This window comes from Dromiciops gliroides, chromosome 4, assembly GCF_019393635.1.
Source record: "Dromiciops gliroides isolate mDroGli1 chromosome 4, mDroGli1.pri, whole genome shotgun sequence".
Classification (NCBI taxonomy): domain Eukaryota; kingdom Metazoa; phylum Chordata; class Mammalia; order Microbiotheria; family Microbiotheriidae; genus Dromiciops; species Dromiciops gliroides.
Genome location: NC_057864.1, coordinates 158,889,316 through 158,900,332, shown reverse-complemented (window position 1 = coordinate 158,900,332; position 11,017 = coordinate 158,889,316). Strand labels below are relative to the sequence as shown.

Here is an 11,017-nt window from a genome sequence, read left to right as displayed (position 1 = left end):
ATTACAAAGTACTTTGAGCTCTTCAAGGAATGGTACTAATGAAAGCCTCCCTTGGTTTTTAGGCAAGAAAAGTACATCTAGTTCAGAATGATTCAACATTAGAAATGTTTCCCTGCACCAGGAAGCCTAATGTCTAATCTGAATTCTTCCTCCTGTAAGATAACTCTCATCATGCCCTCTGTGAAAATAGGAAACAGCAGATCATTCCCTGCTCTTTCAGGCCTAGAGACCATGATAATTCTTCCCTCAGCCCCCTATCTTGTCTCCCTTTCCATTGGACTGCACTCACTTTTTGCCATTCTCCTCTAACCATCTCCCCACCCTCCCCATCTTCTGGGAAGCCCCAGCAATATTTGATGTCCTCCTTTGCTGGTTAACAGAAGAGCCAAGATAACAACTGCCAGAAGCCAATCCATGCTCCACACCCCCTCTGACCTGGCCATTCCTAGGGTGTCCAAGCTGCAACTCCCGAAAGAGGGAGGTGAGCTGGTGGAGAGCTATTCCATTGCCGGCCTCCCGTTGCCTCCATGTCCTTTTCATCCTTCCTGGCTCTTAGAGTTGAGAGACTTTCTGGTTGCTGGGTGAGTGAAAGGTTAAACCGGTTGGGCAGGGGAGAGGGAGAGCAGAATCTAAACTGGGAAACTCAGTGGCGGGAACAATGCGGGTTTTTGTTGGGTTTCCCTCCCGCCTGGGAGGTTGTTCTCGGACCACGGCATTCCTGGGTTGGACAGAATCAGGCCGGGGTGGCTTCTCCCCACTTTGCTGCTACAGCAAAAAAACAGCTTCTCTGTCACTCTTTTACCCTAGACTGAAGTTAAGAGTGTGCTAGCCCAGGGGGCTTCAGCACTTCTCCCAGGCCCTGGCTCAAAGCAGTGAGGCATAACAAATGAATCACAACTCAGGAAGCTCAAGCTTTGAATGAGGGATCTAGAGACCAGTGGGGAAATGGGGAAAAGGCTACTCTCCTTTTAACTTTTCACTGAGCAGCCAACCAGTTAAAATTAAATCACATCTGAGAGAACAAAGCTCAGCATCTGGGGTGATAGAGCCTGCTGATATATTTGGACCATCCCCGCCTTTACTTCTCTGGCTAAGAAGAAAGGGGCTAATGACAAAGAAGGAAAAACAGGAACAAGTGATATGAGAGATCAATGGGGAAGAGACTGACGGCTGAGGGAGGGCTGAGGGGGAAGGGGGTGGGGAATCTCTCTGGGATGAGGATCCAGAGCTCCAGGCTCTAAGCAACCCAGCTTGGCTATAGGCTTGGTTTTCAGAGCCTGAGGCTGCAGTGATAGCTGAAGTCACCAAGCTGGGGGAAGGGAAGACACACAACTGAGGTGGAGTTTGTTTTTATTAGAAAACCCATTTCGGTAAGCGCTTCCCTGCCCCCGAACCAGGAGGCCTCCAAGAGACTTGCAGTTCCGATTTCCTCCTTCCAGAGGTGGTCAGGCAGCCTCCGAAGTTCCCGCTTCTGAACCCCTGAGAAAGTCCTCATTGCCAGCTTTGCACCAAGCAGCCCCAAAGTGAGGAGAAGGCCACCTGGGCTCAAGGTCAATGCTGGGGTGTTTCTGTTTATATAAAAACCCAACGAATGGCTTCAAAACTGCACCAAGGAGGCTCTCTTGGGCCCCTAGGCCTGTTCCTTTGCTCTGTGTGAGAGCATGGCCATGGAGAAGGTGGTGAAGGACTAAGGGAAGAGATTGCATTTTGAGACATCCTTTGGAGTCTGGAAAGCACCTGGATTTCTTCGGAGGGGAGGGTGCACATTCAGTTCTTCTTGGTCTTGGGGGTGTCGTATTTCCTCTTGCTTGAGTACCACAGGAGCAGGGGAATCCCAATGGAAGGAAGAGTCATGACACCAAATGCTGCCCAGTCCAGCTGTGGAAGAAAACCCATGTCTTAGAACCTGAATTAAGAGAAGATGCATCTAACAGGCATAGAGCAGACTAATCCAACTACCAAACTGATCTTGAGCAGAAAGCTTCTCTGGCTATTGATGCCGGGCCTCTGATTGGTCCTCTTTGGAGGACATCTTTTCCTCTGTAACTGTTAGACTACATCTAATACAACCTAGGCCAGTGGGCAAATGGTGGCTCTTCTGAAAGACCTCTGAAGACTTGATGTTGCCACTAGCTTCTAAGTCTTAGGTCCAGTGTCACAGCTCTAATAGGGGATTCTTTAATTTCTAACTTCTACTTCTCCTGAATGACCTTAGTCAGTCAGTCAGTCAGTCATCAAGTATTTATTAAATGCCTACTATATTCCAGGCAATATGCTATGTGCTGGGGACACAAAAAAATGCAAAAAATACTAAGGAGCTTGCATGAAGCAGCGCCGCCCCCTCTGCCCTCCCCTCTCTAGTCTCCATCACATCAGCTTTCTTCCTTCTAGATCTTTTGAACACAGCCACTACTCTCCCTGTAAATTTCTTAATCTTTCTGCCTCAACATTTCTCGAATCTATAATTTGCCAAGTGTGGGTACCACTAACGTAGCCTGTAAATCCCCCACATCTTAGTAAATATTCATGTGTTGTGATTTATCACACTCTGGCCAGCTTCTAGTGATGAAGCCTTCTGGGATGGACTGGTCCTGGGGCATCAGAGCCAGTTCAGTTAGGGCTCACTGTGAAACTTTACTAGCTTGCTGGGACCTGCTAGAGACCGTGCTGCACTGGCATAGGCTTGAACTCAAAGTCACTTCCATACTACAAGGAGGGAGGCCATTAAGAAGAACTAGGGAAGGGGAGATCACTCCACATTCTCCATGAAGCATGGAATCTCATTTGGGATCCAGATTCTAAAACCAGACTGTCCAATGAAGAGGAGGGAAAGGGGCAGCTTTTTAGTTTGGGGGGTAAATTCCTATTTTGAAATTTCCAAACACAATCAAGTCTGTAAGTCTTGCTGGTTATATTACATCAGAAACTAATCAATGGGTAACAGCAAAAATCAATCCAAGAAAGGAATTCTGAGGAATCTTGGGAAGTACAGTATGGGGGAACCCATAAGCAAGGCAGGACGTCCTCTCATGCCAGGGAAAGACAACATGTGGAAAGGATCTTTGTGAAACTTACAAAATGGGGAGAGAATCTCCTATCAAATTCTCGCTGTGCCAGAATTCCTCCCTGCCCAGGGGCACTGGTGAAGCCAACCTGAAAACATGAACAGAGAAGACATCATAGCACATCTCTATTTTCTAAAAAGGCCATTCCCAAGTAACTCAGCTTTCTGGCACTGGGTACTTACTCATCACCCATAGATACTAACTATATCAAAGGGATGTTACTGGCAGGGAACCAGGGCCAGAGATCTGGGAGACACACATATGTTGAAAAACATGACTTAGGCCTAGAAAGGGGCTAGGTTACTGTTCTCCTGGAAGGCAAAATGATAAAAATTGGAACTCGATTGTAGGGTTCCAATTCTCCACCTAAAAATATTGCCTTTAAAGGAAAACACTGTCAAAAAAGAGCTGACTCAGGGATATTGCAGACCTTGTTAGGGCCATATTCATTCCCTTTAGTTTGGGATTCTGAAAGGGATTAGAGCAAATTTATCATCAGTGGCCTGAAGCTGTAGGATCTTGGTGTATGTCACTTAAATCTGTGAGCCTCAGTTTCTTCATCTGACAAATGGGGATAATACTTGTACTACTTGCCCTGTGTCACAGGACTTCTACATGGTTTAAATGAGAAAATGAATGTGAACTTACTTTGAAAATATAAAGCATATACAAATATAAACTGTTAAAGAAAGGCAAGGCCTAATTCACATTCCTTTCTCCTGGAAAAAAAAACAAAGTTTGGAGCATACTGCAAACAACTTTGCCGAAGGGGCAGCACTTGAGACTTTATTTTGGCTCTGAAGACAACTATAAAGAATCTAGTCTATTAACTCACTATCTGGAAGAACAAATACAAAATAGATTTGGAGATGGTACCAGAAACAATATTCTTGGGTTTTATCTAATTTTCTGGATGGTTCTAGGGAAATGCTTGCCCCAACATTCAGCAAGTGGGCCAGGATCCTACTTTTCAATTATGTCAGCTTGCTTTGAACATCAATCAATAATTACTAAGCATGGACTATGTGCCCTTTAATATGAGAAATATAAGAGAAATACAGAAAATGGGCACTCTCTGCTCTCAAAGGAATTTACGTGAAGAAGTAGTGGGAGATAAGTCTGGTGATAAGGTCATAGTTGGACTATGAAGGCCTTTGAATGCCGCACAAGTTTTGATTTGATGTAAAAGGCAACAGGGAGTCATTGTACATCCTCAAGCAGGCAACTATCATGATAAAATTGGGCATTAGGACAATTTATAAGTGATGAAGAATAGCTGGAAGAGAAAGGCAAACTTTAAAAAGTGGGGGATTATTGACCAAGATGTTATTGAACTAATCCAGGTACCAGGTGATTCAGGGGGTAGCAGTGGAAATAAAGAGGAAGAAGAAATAGGGTTAGAAATGCCAGTACATCCCCCTTCTATGACTTCAGAAAGTCTTCTTCTGAGACTTCAGAATATAAAATATTCCTTGAATTGAGGCCTCCAAATCCCTTTGACATCACTTCTACTTCCCCTCAAAATGTATATCCCCTTGGGCAATATGAAGTCAGAAGCAGAATAGAGATGTTCCTTTTAAGGAACATCTGAAATGGGCCTTGGCTAAGGAAATGTTGGAGAAAGAGCCACATCTGTTCATCTTACTATGTACTCCCTATTCCCTGCCCCTTCCCCCTCCAAAAAAAAAGAAAAAGCCAAAACAACTTACCACCACTGGCCCTTCTTCCTGGGCAAGGTATGTAATGGTTGCAGAGGTAAAGTTAAAATAGCCAGCCTTCAGGGGGCGCAGGACTACAGTATGGGAAACATTGCTGGCACTGGCCCAAATGTCAAGGAGATATAGAGAATGGATTCTAAAGCCCAGACTGCAACAATTCTCTAGTTCAACCTCCTGCCTAATTCAATGTTTATCACAAAGTGTACCTGTGGGGGCAGCTAGGTGGCGCAGTGGATAAAGCACCGGCCCTGGATTCAGGAGTACCTGACTTCAAAACCGGCCTCAGACACTTGACACTTACTAGCTATGTGATCCTGGGCAAATCACTTAATCCTCATTGCCTCCAAAAGAAAGGAAAAATGTGGGGCAGCTAGGTAGTGCAGTGGATAAAGCACCAGCCTTGGATTCAGGAGAACCTGAGTTCAAATCCGGCCTCAGACACTTGACACTTACTAGCTGTGTGACCCTGGGCAAGTCACTTAACCCTCATTGCCCTGCAAAAAAAAAAAATACAAAAAACCCCCCAAAAAACAAACAAAAAAACCACAAAGTGTACCTGTAAGATTCCACACCTTTAACAACTAATGAATGAAAAACCAAGTATTGTTCATGTTCATTGGAGATGTCTTTGTTTTTAAGTCAACACCTAAAGGATTCATGTATACCTAGTGTAAGCTTGGAGGAAATTTATAGAATAGGACCTATTTTAGGGGTGATAAGGGAGGGATGTTCACTTTTGATGTTATGAAGTCATCTGTGTAATCCCTCTTATATGTAAGGGGGGAGGGGGCAGAGAGGAGACATCCAGTTCAAATCCAAAATAATGAAGCATCAATCAGAATCAGATTGATAGACCTCAAGAGGTAACTGACTTTCCTACTCATTTTCAAGAAAAAGGTATCTAAAACAATCCCAGACATCCCTATCCATAAAAACCTTTAGAAGAATCTCTATGTAATTTCTATTAAGATCTTACATCCCAGACAATGCAGCATCCGTGCTACTGTCTAACCTAAATTACTCTCACTGAAATTTCAAGCCATGCCTTATCCTGTCCTATCCTTAGTAAGGCTAGGATAATAGCTACCTGTTAACTACCATAAAATGATCTGAGGTTACATCACTCCCATTCTTGCCGTCTTTCTCCTTTCCCCTATATTCCCTGGACCAACCTTTATTTAAATAAAATACAATAAAAAATGATATCAGGATACGGAGCAATTCGGTCCCATTTGACATTGAGCATTCCTGAAACTATACCAAAGTCTTCTGGAGGGAAAGAGTCATCAGACAATTCCACATCTAGAGCTGCACTAAAAAGAGAAAAGATACAGAAAGGATTAGGGAACAAGGTTAAGACAACTGAAAAAACTTCAAAGCTGCTCCCCGTGAATTCAAAATCTTCTGTAGGGCAAACACAATAATGTAGCTCAGGTACCACTACCATGCTAAAAACCCCTAAAACAGAGATTCTGTGTGTGTGTGTGTGTGTGTGTGTGTGTGTGTGTATGAGAGAGTGATGGACCCCTGCTCAGAATTATGATTTTAAATTCAAGAAATAAAATATATAAGAATATATAAAGGAATTCAATTACATTTATTGAAAGTTACCAAAATACTTTTGAAAACAAGGTCAAAGACCCCAGGTTAAGAAACTCCTGTTCTAGAAGGAAGAGGGCCTGGGTTTCTTCTGATTTCCATTTTTTTCCTCTGTAAAGAATGTGTATGTGAAGGAGAAATATGACATATAAATAACAAAAGAGGTTCTACACAACTCCGACAAGTGAGAAGAGGCACCTCATTCTTAAAAATACATAAAGATGAAATAACTCTTAGAAGTCATTTATTTAATTCAAACCTCTCATTTAATAAATGAGATAAGAGATACAGGTGTAAATGTCCAAGGTCACACTACTAGTTAATGACAGCAAGAACCAGAACCTAAGTATTCTAGTCAATGAACCAAAAAGCATATAATTGCTTACTATGTGCCAGGGATTGTGCAAAGCACTGGAGGGTGGGGGAAGGAGATGATACAAAGAGAGGTAAACAGTTCTAGTTCTCAACTGGGGGAACGATATGTAAATAACAACAACTGGGTACAAAAAAGATACATATAGAATACATGGAAGGTTGTGAGGGGTAAGGAGGATGGGGGGGTGTCTGGTACCTGGAAAGGCACCCAGCAGAAAGTAGGGTTTGAAGTAAATGAGACTTGAAAAAAGCCAGAGAAACTTAAAGGTAGAGGGGAGGAAGGAGAACCTTCCAGACATAGGAGACAGATATTAAGGTTGGATAATAAGAAAAGTAAAGTATAAGAAGACTGAAAAGGTATAAAGAGGCCAGGTTATAAAGAGCTTTAGATGGCAAATAGGCAACAGGGAGCCACTGGATTTCACTGTGTATGGGAATTAATACAGGCAGACTTACACTTAAGGAAAAATCACTTTGGGAGCTGAGTGGGAGATAGACTGGAGGGGAAAGACACCTGAATGGGGAGACCAAATAGAAGGCTAATACAATAGTCCAGCTAGAAGATGATAAGGTCTTGAACTTGTGTGGTGGTTGTATGAGTAGAGAGAAGGGGGCATATAGGAAAGATGTTGTAAAGGTAGAAACAACAGGATTTAGAAATGCACTGAATGTGTGGGAACAGATGACTAATTACACCATGCTCCCTCATCCTCTCTTTTCAGAATTCTTAAAAATTGGAGATGGCTCTAAGGTCACCTTCTTCTCGTTTTCACTTCTAGTTTTCACTAGGGGCTAGCAAAATAACTTGCAGATAATATATGCTTAATAAATGAACATTAATCTGAACTGAATTCTACTGACTGGAGTAAGATTATCCTCGACTCCAACCTGGGGAAGTCCTATACCATACCTTAAGATATCATTTCTCTACATCTTCTCCAAATGTCTACTGTAACCAACTAGAGATTTGGAGATCCAGAAAGCTCATCTGGGATCTAGTTTATTACCTTGAGCCGACATTGTAGATGTTGTACTGCAAGGTCAGGTCCTTTCCTTCCACAGCATATCTATTCAGCAGTGATTTAGAAGCCAGAAGCCTGGCCCCTTCTTCACTTTTCGCAGCAGAGAACAGACACAACACCGCAAACACCAACAGCCTCATCTTTGGAGTGAGACAGGACCATTAGCTACTTAAGACTGAATGTAGGGATCAAGATCCAATCACCAGACTTCTGGAGCCAGTCACCCTCTTCAGCCCCTCTCAAAAAAGCTCTACAGACATATCTCTTTGCACTCACCAAAGCATTGGGGTGTAGTGGAAAGAGAACTGACTTCAGAGCCAGAGGATATGTTCCTAATTTATCTCTGATGTTTACTACCTGTGTGATCTTGGGCAAATTCTTTTTTCTTTTTTTTTGTGAGGCAGTTGGGGTTAAGTGACTTGCCCAGGGTTACACAGCTAGTAAGTGTGAAGCATCTGAGGCCGGATTTGAATGCAGCTCCTCCTGAATCCAGGACTGGTGCTCTATCCACTGTGTCACCTAGCTGCCCCTCTTGGGCAAATTCTTAACCTTCCTGGGCCACAGATGGCTCATCTGTAAAGGGAAGGAGTTGACTAGATGGACTCTGAGTTTCCTTCCATCTCTATATCTAGGATCCTAAACCTCTACTTCTTCAGTAGGATTTCTAATGTACCACATCTGAGATGCCTAGGGGATTATTCCATCAACTACAATTGATGCTAACAATGAAAATCGGGGTTTTCCCCCAACCAACCACCACTTTCCTAAATTCCTGAAATAGGAAACAGGCTGAAAGGAGCTTTGTTCAACTAACCTTTTCACTGAGAGATAGACGAAGGGGAAACAGCCTGCAAGAAGCCAGAATGGGCAGCTCTGAGGTGTGTGAAGGCATTACGATCGTTTCTAGGGTATCTGACCTTAAAACTCTCAGAGTATCCGGGTTGCGTCCGAGTTTTGGCATTTCCTACATATGTGATTGTGGTAAAAATCACATAACCTTTTGAACTATAGCTTCCTCACCTGTAGAATGGAGACAGTAATACTCTAACTCATGGGGCCGCTAGAAGCCTGAGCACCCTGATACCTGTAGCAAGCCAAAGTGTGGGAGGCCAAGGATAAGAATGCCACAGGATGGGTTGTTAAGGACGGTCTGCTCTACACTTTTTTTAGGGGAGTGGGAGGGGATGATAACCTCCCTCAACCGCTACAGGACATATTCTGGGTGTTTGAGAATTGCTGTTCTTATGAATGATTATTAAGGCTTCCATCACAAAGTACAACCCTAAGGATTAACAGCCTTCCCTCTCCCATCGCTACAGCTGACACCACTCCCCGCTGCCCCTCTTGGACCACTCCTCACCTTCACGAGACTCTTCCCCCCTAGACCTTCCTTGTACTTTTCCCACAACCCCCATGCGCCCCCGCCCCGACGCCCAGAGCTCGTCGCCGACCCCTCTCAGTTGCCCTCCTTTTCCCTCTCACACTTGGCTCCCGGCCCCACTGCCTTCGTGGCTTCAGGAGCTGTCAGGTCGACGTGTCTAGTCCCCCTGCCCCTCCCCCAGTTCCCCGAGCGCCACAGCCGCTGAGCTGGACAGAGGAAGGAGAAAAATGGAGACACGCCGCCCACCCCTAACCCACTCTAACCCTCTCGTCCCCTGCCGAGGTTCGGGTCTCACCGCGTGTAACTTAGACCCACTTCAGCGCCACTAGAACCGGAAGACAGAGTCAGCACCGGGAGGACCGAAAAAACAACTTCCGCAGGAAATCATCTGGTGGAAGGGAGGAAGTTCTCTAACGCGGTGTCTTTTGGGGATTGTAGTTCTCCGGCCGGCCCCATCTTACCCGGGAGCTACTCTCACCTCACCCTTTCTCGGCTCGGGTGTGTCCGCCTCTGGACATATTCGTCCTTTACACCCTCTGCCGGTGTTCTTTCAGTTTGTTGTGGGTCACCAGCCTTGGAATCTGGGGAAATCTTCCATTCTTCTCCACCAATCAAAACACTACTCGTCATGGTGCAATGGAAAGAGCACTGACTTCAGAGTAAGAAGACTTGGGTTCAAATTAAGTCACACAAATCACTTCCTGGGCTTCAGTTTTATTTTCTCCAAAGCAAAACTAAAATACACGCACACATTATTTGTCCGTCCTTGAGGACACATACAAACCGCATCTTCTTTTGCTTCCTTCTCAGAGCCGCCTTAATATACGCAAGGAGCTCAAAAAAACACTTCTTGTGATTGGATCCATAGTGTCCGGCGTGTGTACTTCCTCATTGAACCATAGAACTGCAGAATTTCGGAACTGGAAGGGTCTTCACAGCACACGTACGTGCATACATACGTACGTACGTATACATACATGCCTACATACATACATACCTGAGAAAGAAGCCTCACCCTAAGTGGTTAAACTCCAGCTTTCGCTCGAAGATTTCTAAGGAGGGCGAGCATTGTGGTTTTTGTAAAGCTTTGTTAAATTTGTCCTGCTACCAATCCTGTATTTGCCTCTTTTGCTTTAATTGCTCCACTTCTGCCCTCTAGAGCCATCGGGAATAAATCGAATCTTTGACACTTGAAGATATCTATTACGGCTATCCCGAGTCTTCTCTTTTCCAGACTACATATTCCAATTTCCTTTATCATCCTAATAAAGCGTAGACTCAAAGCCCTTAGCTGTCATTTTGGGTACAAATGCTCACACTGAAAATTTAACAATCAGAGGGTATGAGCTGGCTTCAGCTACACCATTGCCAACCACTTTCCTCACAGCAACCTTGTGAGCTTAGGCAATAAAACTATTATTCGTCCCATTTTGTGGATGAAGAAAGCTGAAGCTCTGAGAAATTAAGTGACTTGTCAAAGGTAACCAAGCCAGTTTCAGAGATGGGATGCAAATCCAGGTTTCTTGTAGATTTTCCCACTACACTGTAATAAATTGGTATGAGAGGTACAATGTGCCATGGGATCCAGAGTCCACATCTGTTTGGGGAAATCAGAGCTGATTTCAAGGAGGTAATATCTGAACTGTCTTGGATTTTGATAAGAGATGGGGGTGAATGGGGGCAGCTAGGTGACACAGTGGATAAAGGACGGGTCCTGGATTCAGGAGGAACTGAGTTCAAATCTGGCCTCAGACACTTGACACTAGCTGTGTGATCCTGGGCAAGTGACTTAACCCTCATTGCCCCACAAAAAAAAAAAAAAAAGAATTATACTCCCACACACAGTTCAATTAGGAT

The 11,017-nt window shown here is 44.1% G+C and overlaps 1 protein-coding gene across 2 annotated transcripts; it reads right to left on the bottom strand.

Annotated features, from left to right (window-relative positions):
- Positions 1-1,333: 1,333 nt before the first annotated feature.
- Positions 1,334-9,556, bottom strand: SSR2 (signal sequence receptor subunit 2). Of its 2 annotated transcripts, none has more exons than XM_043964007.1 (6): positions 9,456-9,556; positions 7,765-7,919; positions 5,998-6,096; positions 4,775-4,883; positions 3,076-3,153; positions 1,334-1,878 (listed from the first exon to the last, which is right to left on the bottom strand). In XM_043964007.1, exons 2-6 carry the CDS (start codon positions 7,917-7,919, stop codon positions 1,768-1,770), a joined length of 552 nt encoding a protein of 183 aa, XP_043819942.1. In that variant the 5' UTR covers positions 9,456-9,556; the 3' UTR covers positions 1,334-1,767. The 2 variants fall into 2 exon arrangements, with proteins under 2 accessions (XP_043819942.1, XP_043819943.1); XM_043964008.1 differs by having other exon boundaries at positions 9,424-9,526.
- Positions 9,557-11,017: the final 1,461 nt, after the last annotated feature.